Raw genomic sequence first — 21,566 nt, 5'->3', positions numbered from 1 at the left:
ACTAAAATAATAATAGAAGGTTTACTTCACCATTCTATCATCTGAAACTTCCAGCTCCACCGCCTCCTCCCCGTTGCTGCAGCCATGCTGTTATCATCTTGATTGCAAAGGTGACATGCCCATATACACTGGACACCACTGCAGCCACTCACCAGCTTCACTGGTATATGGGTGAAACTGTTGAGGCCATTGATTGACTGCAGTGATCACCTAGCACGTACAAGCACATCATCACCGCAGCCAGACAAGAGTAGCTCAGCGGGAGGGATGAAGGCTGCAGTGCTGGAAGTGGCAGGTGAAGAAATGAGTATGCATTATTTTATTATTTTTTAGCAGTTTTTGGCCTGGGTTAAATTTTTTGACAACCCTTTTAAAATGTGAAGGTGTAAAATGTGAGATTTCAACATTTTTGCTGCTGTATGGGGCTAGACTTGGGATGCCGATTTTAGATATATACAGTATCTGCTGTTGCTAACCTAAAAGAGAAGACAAAGGAAGGTGGAAGGTATTTTTGAGCCCCTCATTGTGAGCGTCTAGCCAAAAGAGACAGACAATACGGGAAGATTTGGCAAAAGTTTATAAGCAGGTGTTACAGATGAGCCAAGGTTTTATGGTGGGGAGGGTCTCCTGAAAAGTAATTGACTTTCACTATGACCTTTATAGACTAAATTAGTATGGCTATCTGCCACAACCTGTTCCCTTTTTGTTCTTTCTAAATCAAAATCCATCACATTAGCTTCCAATAAATGTTTCCATATGCTGCCTTACAAAGGAGCAAAGAGCCTATGAAAGTGTAAGGTACTCCATAGGACACCGAAGGACAGATGGCAGGCTACACCCAGCATTGGCTAATCCTCTACATTTGGTAAAAATCATCTTTAGCTTTAGATTTTTTTTTTTCTTGGTATACAGTTTCGGAGTTGACCTTATGATGTGTAACGGTTAGCTTCTGAAAAGTGTCTATAAAATACCTTTGTTAGTAAAGTAAAACATTTTCTTCTGCCTGGCCTATGTGAAGTTACAGGACATTGCCCGTGTACACGTGGATTCTGTTAATGTGCCTTGAGAAACCAGAATTGTTGAGAGTTCGGAAGGTAAACCAACTGTGCAGATTGTTTCGTGATGCCGATGGTCGAATGAGTGGTCAGTAGGCACTTAGCTAGACACCAAAACTCATGAACTTAAAGAGGACCTTTCATGTATGTTTTTTGTTTTGTTTAATTAAGTACCTTTACTTGTGGGGTACGGAGCTGCCATCATTGTTATTTTTTTCAAATACCCCTTACTTGCCCCGCTGTGCTCCCCTGCAGTCTTCGCATCCACATTTTCACCCAGGCAGGCCCTCTAATATGAGCATCGGAGAATTTCATGCTGAATCGCCATGGGCAAGGGCTGTTTGTTTATATTTTTACACTGCTAGGTGGTCGCCATTTTCTGGTAAGGTTGTTTATGGGACACATACGTGGATAGCCATGTGGAATATTCGATCTAAAGAACCATTAATCATTTATTGATGAGATTTATAGGGGTGGACTGTAAGTCTTCAGGATAGCGGGGGGAGAGGGGTGCGAGCAGTCTGGCCATCTTAGGACTCTTTCACACGAGCGGATGCCGTGCGGGTAATCTGCTTATGAAAGAGTGCCAAGCCCCGTTCCGGACAGCAGGGACATGGAGCATTAACATGAATGATAATGCTCTTTGCCACTCTGGGACCTTTTTACTACAAAATTACGGTGACAGCTTTATCTCACTGTGATTTTATAGTAAAAAGATCACAGAGAGGCACAGAGCTTTATCAATCGAGTTAATGCTCCATGTCTCTGCTGTCCGGAACGGGGCTTGGATCTCTAACGCGTCGGATTCCACCACGGGATCTTCTCGTGTGAAAGAGCCCTTACAGTTTGATAATTATCACCTATCCTGTGGATAGGTAGTAAAAAAAAATTGTTGGATAGCCCCCTTTTTAATGTTTTATGCCCAGATCTACTTCAGGCATCACAGCAGAAGGTGATCACACAAACAGCCCAAAGAGTCATCCTTCTGCATAAATTTGAAGTTCAAACATTTGATCATTATGTTATACAGAGGCATAGAGAGGTGGAGGCTGGTGGAGCAAGAGCCTTGGCTGCTGGATAGGCACCAACAAACCATGGTATTTAGAGCAGCGAACTAGAGCTTTGCTCTGTATGAAGAAAATCGAACTACATCTCTGCATTATGGGCTCTAAATCTTTTGGATAATGCATTTGAAATTTATCCAAAATGCAGAATGTTGCGATGCCAATCCTTTAAGCCCCATTGATTGTTATCCTGATTCTGTCTACCAGTCAACGTTGGTTAGAGGGTGCATTTTAGTTTGAAAGAAAATCTTGACTGACTGTATAAGATAAGCATAGAAATATTCTTATTAGAGCTGCTGATCCATGTACGTGTAGAGTAAGACATTTTTATTCTCCTTCATAAATCTTCCCTCTGTGGGTCCAAGGAGTACTGACAAGGGTGAGTCAAAAATTAGCCGCACTCTGGCTGTAGAATTTTTTTTAATCAGCTTTCAAAAAAGAAATTTTTCGACATAATCTCCCTAATCACTGCTCGTGTTACATCAGTTCATTTGCACCCCTTGTGAAAGATGGTTGTGAGGTTGTGACTTTGTGCCCTGTATAGAGAAAGTGTTTTGTTGCGAAGAAATGGGAATGAATGGATAAAGAACTTCAAGGAAGGTTGCAAAAGTATCAGCCACGAAGAAGAAGCTGGACACCCGTCCACGACTGATGACAAGATTGAGTGTGCATGTCAACTGATTCTGTGGTATAGAAGCGTGACAGTAGATTATGTGGCAAATCAATTGCAAATCAGCTTTGGCTCTGCGGTGAAGACAGTGGTGCATTCGTGGCTCACAGCTCAGCCTAAATTTTTTTTTAATGAGGGAGTAGGAGAACTTGTTAACAGATGGACAAAGTGTCTTGAAAAGCAGGGAGATTATGTAAAAAATGATGTATTTGTCTTTTCTGAAAGTCGATTAAAATAGATTGTACGGCCAGAGTGAGAGTATATCAGAACATGGAAACAAGCCTCCTCCTTCAAAGGTCTTAGCTTCATATTGGGCTACTTCTGATTTTCCAGGTTCCCCAAGATATAACACTTCACTTGTACAGGATGAAATATCAGAAGGTATCATTGGTAGCCCCCAATTAATAAACCCTAAATTATGTATTCAGTGACCCCCATCTCATACACGTGTTCAGCAAGGAAATAATTGATGTTTTGGAGCCTCCTTAGCGTGGATTTGGTGAGATGTGTAATTCAGGCCTCTCTGTTTAAGGAAATCGTTTTGCAGTGGAAAATGAGATGGCTTTATGGATTATGTGTATAGTGTTACCTAACAGCATTTCATTTCAAGATGCTTATAATTCAACTCATTGGCAAAACATTTAATTTTATTTTTTCTACACATGTGGACACATTAAATCCCTTAGCTGTCACATAACTAATCCCAAGTACGTGATCCTTTGAGCAAATGGTTTTGCAATATATAAAATGAGGCAAAGCAGCATGAAATAGCAAGTTGTAATAGTCACACACACTGCAAGCTTAATTAATTTCTCTGCGCTGTAGTAAAAAGGTCACACTATAAATTTACTTTATAATAGTACCCAGTGGTCGGGACCTGCTGTTCTGGAAGCCATGAAATATAGTTCCATCAAATTATCCAAGATTTTAAAGGGGTCATCTCATCTGGACAACTTCTACTTTAACTGAGGATCCAGTCGTCGATCAGCTGATTGCCTCGGGTCTGGCAGCTAAAATGACTGACCATGAGATTTTACCACTGATCAATGTGTGGGCTGCTGCACATTTCTCCTGCAGCAACCCCTACAGGGGAAATGTGGTATTACATGATGCCCTTTCAAATGAATGGGTAACCATGTAATTCATAGTCCTGTCATCGGGGGATCCTGCGTGCCAGCCCCCCCTCATTGATAGCCATGTGCATTAATCATGCTAACAAGGGTCCAGCAATCCCTTTGAAGCTAATCATATGAGGCCTCATGCATACCACCATATGTATTTTGCAGTCCACAAACTGCACAACTACAAAATACAGATATAGTCCATTTTGCTTTCGCATTTTTTGTGGACCCATTGACTTCAATGGGTCCGTGGTCTGCATTTTGTGGACGTCTTCTATCTTTTGTGGAACAGACATTCGGATGCCAAAAGCACACAGATGATCCATGTGTTTTTCGCATCCATATATCAGTTTCGCAAAAAGATAGAATATGTCCGCAAAATATGGACCACGTACCCACTGAAGTCATTAGGTCTGCAAACAAGCTGCGGACGGCACATAGACCGCATCCTTATTTTGCATATCTTTGGTTTGAAGACCTCAACACAGATACGGTTGATTGCATGAGGCCTAAATTAGATGTGCATGGGGTTCTCCTGACGTTCCCCTGATGGTAGATGTTGGGGGAGAGAAGTATTTGGCATGTTGAATTTCAGCACGCCTTTTCCATTTGTCCTCTGGGGAGATAATTCACCTCCCGAAAGCGTCTGGCAATGGCTTTCTCCTTTTTTCCTTGCACGACACATGCACGCTTAGCTGAGCCAAGCATGCATGTGTATGGGGTAATCAGGATAGATAACTGTCAGACAAACAAGAGTTAAGTGTTTGCTCATTCATTGTGTGATCGGTAGCACCTTTACATGAGCCAGTTGTCGGTAATGGACGTTGGTACTATCAACATTTGTTTCCAACAATTGGCCCGTGTAAGGTGGCCTTAGGGTAGGTTCACATCACCGTTTCATCTTCTGTTCTTCTGATCCGTCGGAAGAACAGAAAACAAAAATTAAAAATGGATCCTTTCTTTTGAGCATCTGTTATGCTCTGTTTGCATCCGTTTTAGCCTCTACAAAGTACTTTTACTTCCATCTAAAATATCGGATCTCAGACGAAAATGGCTAAAACGGATGCAAAATTAGCATAGCGGATGCTCAAAATAAAGGATCCATTTTTGTGTTTTGGTTATTTTTTTGCCTTGTTTTTTGTTTTCTGTTCTTCTGACGGATCAGAAGACCGGAAATCAAAATGTTCATGTGAACCCGGCCTTAAAGTGGTATTCTCATCTGAGATAATGCTAGGATATGCCCCCATTGTCTGATAGGTGCCAACTCTGTGACCTGCACCTACACCTAGAACGGAACAAGGAAGTTGGTGGCTGGAGGACCCCAGGTCTCCCTGGATCCGGCCACGGCCAAGTGCTCTCCCCGTAGTGGTGAATGGGGGTGAACTGCGCTTGCGCAGTCGCCACCATGCACTCTCCCCGTAGTAGTGAATGGGAGCGCACCGTGCGGCCATATCTTAGCGATATGCCCCTGTTGTCTGAGATGGGAAAACCCCTTTAATGCTTTCTTAGCCTATAAGTATAAAAAGAATAGAGGGACATATGTAATCTTGTACTAGAGATAATACAACTTGCTGATATGTTACATGCTAGAGTTTATCTCCATGGCAGTATACCTTCATGGAAATGCCATACAGTGTAATCTGCTACCTACACTACTGGTGATAGGGCGCCCTGTTTTGTGCATTATTTTCACTCCCCCTCTTCCCTGCAGATGTATTTACTGGTTATGTAATGACATCATTAATATGAAGGAAATGAAAATGCTGTTTTGACATTTTGCAGCTCGTGTTACATTAATTACTTTTTAAGGCTGCTTTGGTATATTATGTATGGAACCAGAATATATCAGGTGACCAAATTACTTCCTATAAAGTGAAGATTTTTTTTTTCCTGACCTCACAGATGATAATAAACTTTTATGTGCCGTCCTACTTACCTTTTGTGTCCTTATAATATGCTCATTTTGAATCTAATTGTGTGATTTTGTTTTGTTCAGGAGCTGAACGCACTGTACTGTGTGTACTTTTAGGTGTTAAGTTCTGGGACACTGGTTAATGACTGTATGGGTTGTTATTGTAACAGGTACGCTTTGTGCCTTATAGACAGACAGTACCTTCTATCGTTATAAATAGCACTGAAATAAGAAATAATACGCCCAGTGACACAGTGGCGGCAACACAACATAATGTACCGCTTCAGATGCCGCAGAACAGTTTAATCATTGTCAGGGGTTTTTTATATTCATTTTTATATTCATTAGTCACTGGTGGAAACAGAGCTCTCCCTTTTAAAAAAGAGGTTCTGCATCAGCTGAAGAGTTTAATATAAGGATTACTGTATCCATTACAACAAATTAAGAGAATGCAGAAGCCAACCTCGGAGGTCTATGATTCATACTTGGAGAATACTATATCTCCTTATAGTGAGGGCCTAAACAGCATTAGGAGACTTATAGACCAGGCAACGCTCCTCTGGAGTTCTGGGAAGAAAGGGATGCAAATGAGCTCTTAAGCTCTGCCTCTAATGTCACCAGATGTGAGGGAGCTATCCTATAAGTCAATGTTCGACCTTTTAAACAGGCCTTGCAACATGACTTGGATAACAATTAAGCCAGCACCTCATCTGCAGACAGCTGTTTTGGGGTGATTACCCCTCATTAATGCAGAGCAGTATGGCTTAACTGGGTGAGAGGCCTAAGTCAGGGCTTGTGGAATACTATTTCTCCTTATGGAGAGCGACTAAACAGCATTAGGAGACTTAGGCTCCATTCACACGTCCGTGGCGTGTTGCGGACCTGCAACACAAATTGCGGATCTGCAACACACCCAGCCGGCACCCCCTATAGAAATGCCTATTCTTGTCCGCAGCTGCGGACAAGAATAGGACATGTTCTATCTTTTCCGGAGCTGCGGACCGGAAGATCGGGGCCGCGCTCTGCAAATGCGGATGTGGACAGCACACTGTGTGCTGTCCGCATCCATTCCGTCCCCATAGAGAATTAATGGGTCCGCACCCGTTCTGAAAAATTGCAGAACGGATGCGGACCCATTTGCGGACGTGTGAATGGGGCCATACACGCTTCTCTAGAATTCTAGGAAGAGGGTATGCAAATGAGCTCTTAGCAAACTTTGCCTCTAATTTGACTAGATGTAAGGCAAGTATCCTATAAGTCAATGTTCAACCTTTTAAACAGGCCTTGAGACATAATTTGGATAATAATTAAGCCAGCACCTCATCTTCAGACAGTTTCGGGGTGATTGCCTGGCCTATAAGACTCCTCATGCAGTTTAGGCATTCTCCATAAGGAGATATAGTATTTTACTGCTCTGCACTGATGAGGAGCAATCACCCCGAAACAGCTGTCTGCAGATGAGGTGCTGGCTTAATTATTATCCAAGCCATGTCTTAAGGCCTGTCTAAAAGGTCAAGCATTGACTTATAGGATAGGTAACTTACATCTGGTGGCATCAGATGCAGAGCTTTCTAAGAGCTCATGTGCATACCCTCTTCTAAGATTTGTACTGACACTACTGTGATTTTTTTTTTAATCAGGTTATCATAGGATGCCCTCCACTAATCAGCTGCAATGCATGGGGGAACCTATTAGGAAACTTTCAGTATTTCTGCAGCACCCCCGAAGGTGAAATGAAGCATTACAGTTATCAGTTATTATCAGTGGATATAGACATCCTCTAGTGGGAGAGAGACACTCTACTTGGTTTCTGTTTTCGCTAAACGAGGATCCCCTCTATTACCAGTAAACTAGAAGCCCCCTTTTAAAAATGCATTATGTACGGTATACTATTTATAACTTCAGAAGTCTATTGAAGAGCATGTGAAGTGCATGAAATAATTCAGTTCGTCTCATATCAACTTTTAAGTATTCCTCCATGGCCTCCTAAAGTGATGGAAAGTATGATGTTGAGAGAGGAGTTGGCTATAGCGCCAATACAGTGCACACTGAAATCGATCCCGGCAGCCACTGGTTTGGGAATGAACAGTTAATACATATAGGGTATACATTTTTATTTATATGTACTTTTATTCCTTCTCAGGTTTTTACTTGAAGGAGGTTGAAGTATTTCAGCCTTTAGCGGATTATCTAGGCAGACATGAAACTAATCCCACCATGTTGTTGTTGTGTCATGTTAAATCCTGCGCAAGCCAGCAGTAGATCATGTGGAGGACTTGGAGAGAAATCAGCGTCCATGGAGCATTAAAAGGTGGAAGAATTCCAGGGCATCTTTCTCAGTTAAAGGGACTCTGTCACCACTTTCTAACCCCCACTTTTTTAACTATCGTTTTATTCATGGTGCCCTTCTGATTACAGTTGTCATCTTATATGTTAGATCTGCGGTGCCGTTTAGGTAAAAAATCGATTTATATCACCTGTCAATCAGCTAGATAAGGTGCCCAGGGCGTTCCTCTCCTCTTGAATCTGCCGCCTGCCGCCGCCGCCGTTGGTGCCCAGCTCCTCCCCCGGTCTCGTCAGCGCTGCCTCAAACAACACAGATCCGCCTCCGGCTCTCCCTCAATGCCCCCTCCTTTTTTTCGGAAATCTCGCGTGTGCGCACAGGCCTGCGCCCGTGCGTACGCATCCTTTTCTCGCGCATGCGCATAACGCGAACTTAGAGCGATGATGCCGAAAGGATGCGTACGCACGGGCGAGATTTCCGAAAAAAAGGAGGGGGCATTGAGGGAGAGCCGGAGGCGGATCTGTGTTGTTTGAGGCAGCGCTGACGAGACCGGGGGAGGAGCTGGGCACCAACGGCGGCGGCGGCAGGCGGCAGATTCAAGAGGAGAGGAACGCCCTGGGCACCTTATTTAGCTGATTGACAGGTGATATAAATCGATTTTTTACCTAAACGGCACCGCAGATCTAACATATAAGATGACAACTGTAATCAGAAGGGCACCATGAATAAAACGATAGTTAAAAAAGTGGGGGTTAGAAAGTGGTGACAGAGTCCCTTTAATATCTCTTAAGGGACTTGCCATTTCTACCTAATCTAAGCTTGTCGGAGAGCAGAATGGAAATGACAGAACCACTAGGATAGGCCTATTAAGTTGTTACTATGAGTATAAAGACAGGCCCATGATATGGCAAAAGAGATTGAAGACCAATTTTTTTACTGTCCGAATGTATCCACAACACAATACGACTGCATGCTATGGGTTAAAATCCATATTCCATTTTATTGTAGGTGCACTTGGCAACATAAATATGTCCAGATAATGTATCATTGTATGAATTGAACTGCAATTTAAAACAGAGGTATATAGGCATAGAAGGCCAGACAAGACCCAATGGGCACCTAGATTCTGGCATACATTGCACCATAAGTTTGGTGCAGTTCTGTGCAGTTTGGGGCATTTAGCTATACAGAAAGTTTATGTGCTTAGTCAGGAAAAGAACATGGCTTAATGGAAAAGAATCATAGTCTAAGATGTGGCATTTTGCACCAAATTTGGGGTCCAATTCTGGGGTGTCTCTCCCTGTAGCAGATATATCACCCAGCCTCCCTGTGATAAATCTGGTGCATTTATTAGACAGCCAGCCTAAAGTTACTCCATCTGTAGGATTAGTAAATCTACTCCAGTGTGTCAGTAAAATACAGTAGGAACTGGTGCCCAACTTTTAGCATTTTTTTCTGATTTGTGGGAAGTTGCGTTGTTGTATTGGCTCCTATAGTGGCTTAATCATTTCATAAAGTGGACACTCTCTTCTTCATCATTCCTGTATATGGCTTCTGTACATAGTGCAATAGGGAACGAATAGCAAAGTGAAAACAGACCACCCTACTATTAAAGGGGTTGGCCACTTTCTGATTACTGTAAACCAATGTGTTTGTAAGAAGATAATATGTCACTTATTTATATAGTCTTTGTTAATATTCAGTGCTGCTTGCTATATTTCATATACCATGCTCCCTTGTTAGGCACATCTTATATGCTGTCCACACAGAGATCCTGTCCATAAGATGACCACTGATGGAGGGCCATATGACCAGACACATCACTCAACCTCCTATTCAAATACACTGCACCTGCACTAAACTCCCAAGAGTGCAAGCACAGACGGCAGGAGACATCACATAGAGGTGATTTGCCTGGTCACATGACTCTCCATCAGCGGCCATCTTATGGACAGGACCTAACAGATTTGCCCAACAAGGATTTGCCCAACAATGGGGTCATACCCCATGAAATATAGAAAATAGTGCAGAATATCAACAAAGACTATATTAGTAAGTGCCATATAGTCATCTTACAAAAATATTGGTCACATGTAGCTAGAAAGTGGACGACCCACAACACATGCCATCCAGATATTGAGATAGATTGGTGCTTGTTCTCCTCCATCTTATCTTCATCCCTTGTAGGAAACAAAATGGCCCTCAGATTGATATCCTCTTAACTTGTTAAGTTTCCAGTGTCTGTTGAAAATGGATTTTGGACCCCCCTCTTGGTTGGGAACCCTCTCCGTGAGCCCCTTAGCAGACACAGTGGCTAGCCACAGGGAATGTATGTATGGGTCAGTTTATTCTATAATGTGGGCTATCTATATACTGCACAAAAAGTATCACTGTGGCTTCAAGCCTGTCCCCTTTCCATATGCACTATTAGGACATTAGATCTTACCCCGTCTATTAACCAGAGAGGAGACAGAGATTACTCCATCCACATGGTTGGCCATTCATTTGAAATGTATGGCTTTCTCCGGACAGTCGCTAGTTTTTAGGGAAGTTGGACCCACAGTGATAAGCTTCAATCTCAGAAGGGATTGTCTTAATAAAATTATCCCTTTAAGGTAGGACCAGATCCTACTGACCGATGAAGATGAACTGGAACCCCATGATCCTCAAATAGAGAACAGTATGGTGGCTCAGTGGTTACCACTGGGGTCCTAGGTTTAAATCTGACCAAGGACAACATCTACATGGAGTTTGTATATTTTCCCTGTATTTGCGTGGGTTCCTCCGCGTACTCAGGTTTCCTCCCACATACCAAAAAACAAACTGATGATAGGAAACCTAGATTGTGAGCTCCATTGGAGACAGCAGGCAATGTATCACTGACAGTTTAAATTGTTGATTACACAACAGACACTTTGTGGGAAATGACCCATCTAGTACCAAATGTGCAGCTCTTGCTTTGGGTGGGAACCAGTCCTGGGAAGATTATTCTTCTGCATTAGACTTCTCTTCAAATTTTGCACACTTTAACTACAGAGTCCGAATCTGAAATCCATGGCCGACACTGGGATTTCCGCTCCAGATATGCAATTTGATGTGACAAGAATCTGCCTAAGGCCTCTTTCACACGGCCAGTATTTGGTCAGTATGTTGTATCAGTATTTGTAAGCTAAAACCAGGAGTTGGTCCAAAACACAGAAGAGGCACAAATATTTCTATTATACCTTTTCTGTGTAGGTTCCACTCCTGGTTTTGGATTACAAATACTGACCAAATACTAATGCAAAATACTGACCAAATAATGACCGTGTGAAACAGGCCTAAGGATTAGTCCTATTAAGTGGGGTTAATCTATGTTTGGCTAATAATCTGGCTTTTTCTCAGGGGAATAAGTAGGATGCTCTATATTTTTGCAGATTATCCATAGGCCTATTTCAACAGTCAGTATTTGGTCAGAATTTGTAAGCCAAAACCAGAAGTGGAACCTACAGAGAAAAGGTATTATAATAAGATTTGTGCTTCTTCTGTGTTTTGGATCCACTCCTGTTTTCGGCTTACAAATATTGATGCAACAATACTGACCAAATAGAGAGCGTGCGAAAGGGGCCATAGTGTGGAATCTTGGTTGCAGAAACTCCATCCACATACATCAGATACAAGTTTGGGGATTTTTTGCAGGTTTAAGTGAGGAATATGTGCCAAAGGCCTCTTTCACACGGTCAGTATTTGGTCAGTATTTTTGCATCAGTATTTGTAAGCCAAAACCAGGAGTTGGTCCAAAGCACAGAAGAGGCACACATCTTTCTATTGTACCTTTTCTCTGTAGGTTCCACTCCTGGTTTATGCTTACAAATACTGATGCATAATACTGACTGTGTGAAAGAGGCCCAAATCCACTTAAATCCTGAACATGTGAACAGACCTCAAGTGCTTTATAGTAGGATATGCCATCAATTACTGGGGATGAAATCATCTGGAGCCCCACAATTCTCAAAATGAAGGTGTTGTCCAATCATTGTCCAGGCCCCTCGGATAGGTCATCAATATCAAGTTAGTGGAGTCTAACACCAAGCACCCCCATGATCCGTTGTTTTAGGCAGTTTTTGGCACCGGAAACTATGCTGTGTAAGGATCTGGAAACAGACAGTTCTTCACACTCTAGTGGCTGTGCTGGGGTACTGCAACCCAGCTTCCATTCAGGAGAAAGGGCGTTGAGCTACAGTATACAGGGTCACTGGGCTCCATACACTGTATAGTTTCCAGCACCCAAAATAGCTGATTGGCGGGGGTGCCATCTGATACTGATGTCCTATCCTGAGGGCAGTTCAGCCCTTTTAAACACTGAGACATTTGCTGTTTTTCCCTATAACGCAGTGCTCCTGGCACCCACTGTACAGGTAACTACAGCAGAAGCCCCACATTCTAGTTGCCTGTACAGTTGGTGGCCAGGAGTGCTGCTGTGCTGAAGAAACACTGAAGAGACGTCCATCCCTTCATGTTTGGATCAGTGGCTATACAGGATGTCGGACCCTCACCGATCAGAATATTATGGCATATCTAAGCAATATACCATGCGTGTACTCTTTTGAATATGAGTTGTAAGAAATAATATTGTATAAAGGGTTAATTCTAACAAGATTGCTAGTTTCAACATCAGCTTGCATATGGGGATCATATGATTAAATATGAAGTCAATCTAAAAGTGGTTATTGCTGCTAAGTGATCTTTTTAAAGATGGGAATAATATGAACAATATGGTGGAAGATAACTGTAGCAGAAGGAGAAGTCTGAAACAATGTCTACTCGTTAGCGGTGATGAGACATTTGCTGGTTTTCTTAGCTGCATTTTCTAAATCTAGATACAATATATAGAGGTCGCCTGCTTGTGTGGTATCTCCTTCTACGATGTCTTATTGAGGAATCCAATAGAGTGGTGGGTGCAGAATGTGACCCACCCTTATTTTTCATTCCATAACTCCTGAACACTGAAGTCGAGCCCCCTTTTGTACAGAGCCTCACTCCCTTTCGTATAGCACTCCATCCCCTCTCGTCCGTCAACCCACCTGCTTAATGGACTATGGGCAACAGAACTACGTCTGATGATGCAGTATCCAGGTACCACATATGGCCAAAATGTATGACGGGAGGCTCTCTGGGAGAAAGCAGACCATCATACTGTGCCTGGGAGATTTGACAACTCTTCTGGGAGTCCGGTAGCACCCTTTTTTTCCAGGAGCCTCTCGGACTTTACAGGAGTGTCCTGTCCCATGTCTTTATACATTATCTTCTTGCAGTTATTGTAATGTGCTTGGGGTTTGAAGTTTGATCCTACAATCTCCCTGTAGGCAGGATCTGATGTAAGCAGCTCATCCTTCCTGTGTATGATGGCTGCCATTTTACATATAAGCTCTATACAGTCCACCATGTTCTCTTGAACCCTGACCAAAAATATCATCTTTTCACCTAGTGGTTTGTGCATAATTACAAGGATTCGGCCTGGAATAAACCTCATCTGGTATCTTCATACATGCCTGATCAGTTGAGTTGACCTGTCTGACAAGATTTCAGGTTTATCTATTCAATGCAGACAAATATGACCATCTTTTCTCATGAACCTCAACAGTTGCTGCCTAGTTATTGAGTCAGAACAGGGAGAGTCGGCAAGTTTGTATTGATGGCATATGTCCCCACAAATTACTGTACTCTAAATCATTGTAAGATTGTTTTCTTTGTGTGATAAAACTTTGATCTAAAGAGTTCTTGTGTTTCATAATGACTTATCTCGGGGTATGTTGTAAGTGGTGATAGGTCCCATGCACGTATCTTAGATCTGTTCTGATAGAGTACGTGCTTAGAGGGTAAAAGGTCTGAGGTTAGGGCAGGCAGCAGAGGTTGAATACAGAGGTCAGGCACAGGTCAGGCAGTGGAGAGTCAGAATTCAGAAAATGGGCAGAAAGTCAGTATATGGGCAGACAACCGAAAACAGCACATCTTTGCAGTAAACTAGCAACCTGGACAACCTATTGTTCAGGCACCTTCTAACAGGCTTGCCATAAGCTGGTGAAGATTTCAGTGCACATGCTGGCCCTGCAAGTGCCGGGTGGAGAGCGTGCATGCTCCCTACAGGAAGAGGAGCAGATGACTTTGTTGGCAAGCAGTCCGCACCCTGTGGGAGCGAGGAAGAGGATAGAGGGAGGATAGCATGGACATTTTTTTCTCTTGGATTCATATGAAAACCATGTATGTAATACCAATAGAAATCACACAAGAACAGGCCATGTCTACTTAAAGGGGTTGTGTCAGTTCAGCAAATAGCATTTATTATGTAGAGAAAGTTAATCCAAGGCACTAATGTATTGTGAGTGTCCATATTGCTTTCTTTGCTGGCTGGATTCATTATTCCATCACATTATAAACTGCTCATTTCTATGGTTATAACCACCCTGCAATCCAGCAGCGGTGGCTGTACTTGCACCCTATAGTAAAAAGCAGTAGCCTATGTACCATCCCACAGTTCCAGCCACTAGAGAGACTGGCACTTTTTCCTATAGTGTGCAAGTACAACCACCACTGCTGGATTGCAGGGTGGTCGTAACCATGGAAACGAGCAGTGTATAATGTGATGGAAAAACGAATCAATCAAGCAAAGGAAGCAATATGGATAATCAAAATACATTAGTAAGTGCCTTGTATTAACTTTCTCCACATGATAAACACCACTTGCTGAAGTGAGACAGCCACTTTAAAACAATCTGAATCAATTTCTCACTCTCAAAATTTTACTTTCTTTACCAGTTTTACTGTGGACTTGTTGAGGTAGATATTAGTCTTTAGTCTTTAACCTCTTAAGGACACAGGGCGTACAGGTATGCCCTCATGTCCTGGTATTTAAGGGGCGTACTCTGCTAAATGCGCGGGGGGGTCCCGTCAATTCAGACCTGCGGTTTGCGGCTTTTTATTGTGCGGGCGGCGGCGGTGGTGACATCGGGTCCCCGTGGGGCTGTAGGGGGGACCCGATGGCATGGAAGGTAGCACAATGCCTTCCTAAGGCATCTGCGCTGCCTTTCCGGTGACGAGCCTGTGAGATCCAGCCCCCTGGATCTCACAGGCCGGAAGCTGTATGAGTACACACAGTATTACTCATACAGCCAATGCATTCCAATACAGAAGTATTGGAATGGATTGTAAAGGAATATACACCCAAATGTTCAAGTCCCAAAGTGGGATAAAAAATAAAGTGAAAGAAAAGTTGAAAAAATAAAGTCCCCCCCCCAAAAAATTCTAAGTTTCAAGTATAAATAAACAAAAACCTAATTTTCCCAAAATAAAGTTTAAAAAAATTGGTAAAGATAGGGGACATATTAGGTATCGCCGCGTGCGTATCAACTGGCTCTATAAACATATCACATGACCTAACCCCTCAGATGAACACCGTAAAAAAATAAAAACTGTGCTAAATAAACAATTTTTTTGTCACCATACATCACAAAAAGTACAACAGCAAGCGATCAAAACGGCGTACACCCACTAAAATAGTACAAATCTAACCGTCACCTCATCCCACAAAAAATGAGCCCCTACCTGAGACAATCGCCCATAAAATTAAAAAACTATGGCTCAGAATATGGAGACACTAAAACATCATTTTTTTTGTTTTAAAAAAGCTGTTATTGTGTAAAACTTACATAAATAAAAAAAAAGTATACATATTTGGTATCGCCGCATCCTTATCGACCGGCTCTATAAAAACATGACCTAACCCCTCAGATGAACACCGTAAAAAATGTCAAATAAAAACTGCAAAATAAACCATTTTTTGTCACCTTACATCACAAAAAGTGTAATAGCAAGCAATCAAAAAGTCATATGCACCCCAAAATAGTGCCAATCAAACCGTCATCTCATCCCTACCCAAGATAATCGCCCAAAAACTGAAAAAAACTATGGCTCTCAGAATATGGAGACACTAAAACATGATTTTTTTTTTTTTTTTAAATATTATTCTGTAAAACTTACATAAAAAAAAAAAGTATACATATTAGGTATCGCCGCCGCCGTATCGACCGGCTCTATAAAAATATCACATGACCTAACCCCTCAGATGAACACCGTAAAAAATTAAAACTGTGGTAAATAAACAATTTTTTGTCACCTTACATCACAAAAAGTGTAATAGCAAGCGATCAAAAAGTCATATGCACCCCAAAATAGTGCCAATCAAACCGTCATCTCATCCCGCAAAAATCGTATCCTACCCAAGATAATCACCCAAAAACTGAAAAAACTATGGCTCTCAGAATATGGAGACACTAAAACATGATTTTTTTTGTTTCAAAAATGATATTATTGTGTAAAACTTACATAAATAAAAAAAAGTAGACATATTAGGTATCGCCGCGTCCCTATCGACCAGCTCTATAAAAATGTCACATGACCTAACCCCTCAGGTGAACACCGTAAAAAAATATAAATAAAAACGGTGTAAAAAAAGCTATTTTTTTCATCTTACATCGCAAAAAGTGTAATAGCAAGCGATCAAAAAGTCATATGCACCCCAAAATAATGCCAATCAAACTGTCATCTCATCCCGCAAAAAATGAGACCCTACCTAAGATAATCGCCCAAAAACTAAAAAAACTATGGCTCTCAGACTATAGAGACACTAAAACATGTTTCTTTTTTTGTTTCAGAAATTAAATCACTGTGTAAAACTTACATAAATAAAAAAATAGTATACATATTAGGTATCGCCGCGTCCGTGAAAACCTGCTCTATAAAAATACCACATGATCTAACCTGTCAGATGAATGTTGTAAATAACAAACAAAAAATGTGCCAAAACAGCTATTTCTTGTTACCTTGCCTCACAAAAAGTGTAATATAGAGCAACCGAAAATCATATGTACCCTAAACTAGTACCAACAAAACTTCCACCCTATCCCGTAGTTTCTAAAATGAGGTCACTTTTTTGGAGTTTCTACTCTAGGGGTGTATCAAGGGGGATTCAAATGGGACATAATATTAAAAAAAACAGTCCAGCAAAATCTGCCTTCCAAAAAAACATATGGCATTCCTTTCCTTCTGCGCCCTGCCGTGGGCCCGTACAGCAGTTTACGACCACATACGGGGCGTTTCTGTAAACTACAGGATCAGGGCCATAAATATTGAGTTTTGTTTGGCTGTTAACCCTTGCTTTGTAACTGGAAAAAAAATATTAAAATGGAAAATTTGCCCAAAAAGTGAAATTTTTAAATTGTATCTCTAATTTCCATTAATTCTTGTGGAACACCTAAAGGGTTAACAACGTTTGTAAAATCAGTTTTGAATACCTTGAGGGGTGTAGTTTCTAGAATTGGGTCATTTTTGGGGTAGTTTCTATTATGTAAGCCTCGCAAAGTGACTTCAGACCTGAACTGGTCCCTAAAAAGTTGGTTTTTGAAAATTTCTGAGAAATTTCAAGATTTACTTCTAAACTTCTAAGCCTTGTAACATCCCCCAAAAATAAAATGTCATTCCTAAAATGATCCTAACATGAAGTAGACATATGGGGAATGTAAAGTAATAACTATTTTTGTAGGTATTACTATGTGTTATAGAAGTAGAGAAATTGAAACTTGGAAATTTGCACATTTTTCTACATTTTTGGCAAATTTGGTATTTTTTTTTATTAAAAAAAAATATTTTTTACTCCATTTTACCACTGTCATGAAGTAAAATATGTGACGAAAAAACTATCTCAGAATGGCCTGGATAAGTCAAAGCGTTTTAAAGTTATGACCACTTGAAGTGACACTGGTCAGATTTGCAAAAAATGGCCAAGTCCTTAAGGTTAAATAAGGCAGTGTCCTTAAGGAGTTAATTCTTTAAGATTCTCTCATCAGCTTTCTTCTTTGCAGTTTACAGCATTGTCATGCATCATGTTTGCCCAGGGTCATTACCTTTTTAAAAATGATATACTCTGTGAGCTTGAAGTTGGTTAGAAAACACTAGACCATGTTTTATATTTGATATAAGCTTCTATGCTTGAAATCCCAGCTATAGTGACAAGAAAGTACTGTAAAGCGGAGTTTCTGGTTCAGGGTATTGACGGGCTATCGTCAGGATAGGTCGTCGATATCAGATCCTGAGCTATGGACTCTTTATTGTTTACCTTGATCCATCTACCCACACGACATCTATTTAGCAGCAGCAGCAATGCAGAATATTGCAGCTTTTTCCCATTTACTTGAATAGGGAAAGATTGCAGTATGGTCCACCGCTGCTTCTAAGTGTAGGGCATGCAGGTAGATTGCCCCATGTAAGCAATGAAGAAGTCGTACTGCTCGCACAATGTCCACAACTACTTTAAACAGCTGACTGTTGGGAGTCCCAGAAGGCAGACCCCCACCAGTCTAATATTGAAGGCCATCAATATCCTGAACCTGTAAAACCCGGTGGCTCATCAGTAGTTAGCTTTCTTTAGTGCTTTGCAGCACTGTGGTTCTAGGTTCAAATCTGACCAAGAACATGGAGTTTGTATGTTCTCCCTATGAAGCCAATATTCATGGCGGCTCTAGATTGCTATTTCCGTAAAGTCTTTTCTGTCTTTCTGTCCTTTTCTCTTTTTGCAGTCTCCGATTTGTCTAATTTTTCCATGTTTTAGTTGACTTCTTCCTAATTCCTCTTTTGATGCAAATGATCTTAAAAAAATATACAATTTTTTTTTCAAGGTTTCAAATTGGTTTGCAAATGCAAGAAGACGCCTCAAAAACACTGTGAGACAACCAGATCTGAGCTGGGCTTTGAGGATAAAGCTGTATAACAAATATGTTCAAGGGAATGCTGAACGGCTAAGTGTCAGCAGCGAAGACTCCTGTTCAGAAGGTTTGTTCATGTCTTTTGATAATTCTGGTCAGACAGGAGGCATAGATTGACACGGTGATGTTGAGTCGTCTTTCTTGTCCATCTACAAAGGCCAATGACAATCATAGATTTCATCAGAAGACTCCACAAACCTTATTTATCAACACACTAGTGTTTGTAATTACCTGTGATCACTCTGAAGACCCAGTTGAATGCAATATTACATACCCCAAGCCCAATATGAATCTGAATAAGCTCCCTGTATTAGAACTATCACTCCCTAAATCGTATACAGTGAGACCTTTTTTAATACAATTTTGAGTGGTTGTCTCAGAGAGGTTTCATTGTATTAACTTATTCAGACATCCATCCATATCCATACTGAAGACTATGTCAATCTTACAGAAACTAAAACCTTTTAAAGTGGTATTTTGGGTATGTAAAGGTATCCCCTATACTATTAGATCAGTGGAGGTCGTATCACTGGGAACCCCACCATCATGATAACGGGGGCTCCGCACCCTGTGAAACCTCCAAAATGAACAGAGCTGCCAGTCAGTCATTTCTGTGGGAGTTCTGGAGATGGTAGAGTGCTGTGCTCTGCTATTTCCAGAACTTCCAGAAATAAGTTGAGTGGCTGTGCGCATGCCAGACTGGTCGCTCCATTCATTTTGGATGGCTCGACGGGTTGTGGGTTCTTGTGATCTGTGGGGGCCCAGTAGTAGGACCCTAATCATCTAATAATTATCCTCTATCCTGTGGACATTACAGAATATAAGCAAAAAATGTAAGCTTTTTAACGACTGGAAGACTGTACCACCAGAATTATTGTTGCAGTTCCTATAGATATTTGGCTACCTCCTGCTGACCAAACTTCACCTTTACATTGATTACTTTAAGAATAAAACCTGGTCCTAAAGAAGATTACTTGTCGTGATGTCTCTTAGGCTATGTTCACATGTGCGCCTTGGCTTCCATTCAAAACGGAAGCCATGACACAGTGTTGGATCCATCATAGAATGGATTTCAAAAGTGGCTGACGTCATTGACCTACATTGGAGTCTGTTGGAGCTCTGGCTGTGAAATCTGACAGAACTGTATACAAAAGCTTCAACTCATATGTGAGAACAACCTTATTCACACCTGCCAGACCTCCAGAGCATATCTGCCGCTGCTTCTGTATGGGTCCACAAGTTGCATTGCATGTTATTATAGAGTGAAAGGAGAAAAGTGTATCTCATTATGCTCAGGTAGACATCTTGCCAATTATTCTTGACTTTGGAGGAGTGACTAGAGGTTCTTGTAGGACTGAAGTTTTAGGGTTGTCATAAGCCTGATCTAAATTTATACAACACTGAATAGTTTCTTCAGTAAGGACATTCTTCAATGTTATTTATGTCTTGAGACAGAGCAGCGGTAACGTAAAGATGAGGAACCCTGTGTCCTATAAGAAAAAAGGAGCGATATCTGATCCTTTCCATGTGGGTTACGCAGAGGTAGCCTATATAGAGTATTTATATTTATGATGGACACTAGCCAGACTTTCTAAGAAAGGAAGGACTATTCCCGTGAAGAATAAGTTGCCAATCAGTATAAATAGAACTGTTCCACTGAGCCAACAGGGAATGTTTATTGGTACAGAAAGGAGTTTGTAACACAAGAATGCCGAGCAGAATGGCTTTAAAGGGCATGACCATACCTCAGATTGAAATACATGTGTTTATTACCTAGTCTGTACCTCATGGGCTCGTGACCCCTGTCTCCCCTTTCACACTAGTCTTAGGAAAACAAATCTGGATAGATTTATTCGGCATTACATGGCCCTTCGTTCAGTTGTTCATTGTTAGAGCAGTGCAAAGGAAAATAATCATAATGCGATATTAAAAAAGGATTCTACCAAAGCTTTAAGTGCATTTGTCATTTAGAATACAATAAAAAATAAAATCACAAAAATACAATTACTGCCTAAAAATTCAAAGTTAGCTTCCAAGATTTAAAGGGGTTCAATTAGGGTACATTCACACGACCGTGTGTAATCCTTTCCGTTTTGCGGTCCGCAAATAACGGAACTGTGTGTCTGCATTTTGCGGACAAATGACTTCCGTTTGTGTTCCATATGTCTTTCGTTTTTTTTTTTCGCAAAAAAAAGAAAAAAAAAAAAAGAGAAAAAAAAATTATTATTAAGGCCTTCAAAAATATGGAAACGGATACGCAAAAAACGGATGACATACAGAAACCATTCCATATGTCATCTGCAATTTGCGGATCCATTGACTTGAATGGGGCTGCGGACCGATCTGTGCGGACAATAGTAGGACAAGCTTCATGTTTTTGCGGACTAGAAATATGGAAACACGGATGCGGACAGCATACTGAACGTTGTCTGCACATTTCATTCACCCATAGAAATAAATGGATCAGCATCTATTCCACAAAATGCGGAACGGATCGGATGTGGAGATAAAATAATACGGTCGTGTGAATGTACCCTTAGGGCGAGAAAGTGAATTAAAAAGCACTCACCTAATCACCGCTACTCTTTTCCAGTGAAAAAGGTCCCATCCTCATTCCTTTTGGTCCCCTGTGAACCAGAAGTATGATGTCACATGTGTGGTCAT

At 41.3% G+C, this 21,566-nt stretch overlaps 1 protein-coding gene across 3 annotated transcripts in view; it reads left to right on the top strand.

The window, feature by feature from the left end:
• The window catches only part of MKX (mohawk homeobox), a 128,102-nt gene that overhangs the window by 29,254 nt on the left and 77,282 nt on the right, over nucleotides 1–21,566 (top strand). For all 3 annotated transcript variants that reach the window (XM_044294806.1, XM_044294805.1, XM_044294807.1), the window contains exon 4: nucleotides 18,816–18,969. In XM_044294806.1, coding sequence (XP_044150741.1) covers nucleotides 18,816–18,969 — 154 coding nt within the window. The remainder of the gene's footprint in view (nucleotides 1–18,815; nucleotides 18,970–21,566) is intronic.

Source organism: Bufo gargarizans, chromosome 5 (assembly GCF_014858855.1).
Source record: "Bufo gargarizans isolate SCDJY-AF-19 chromosome 5, ASM1485885v1, whole genome shotgun sequence".
Lineage (NCBI taxonomy): Eukaryota > Metazoa > Chordata > Amphibia > Anura > Bufonidae > Bufo > Bufo gargarizans.
The sequence above is the reverse complement of the archived record's forward strand: the minus strand, read 5'-3'. Positions and strand labels throughout refer to the sequence as shown.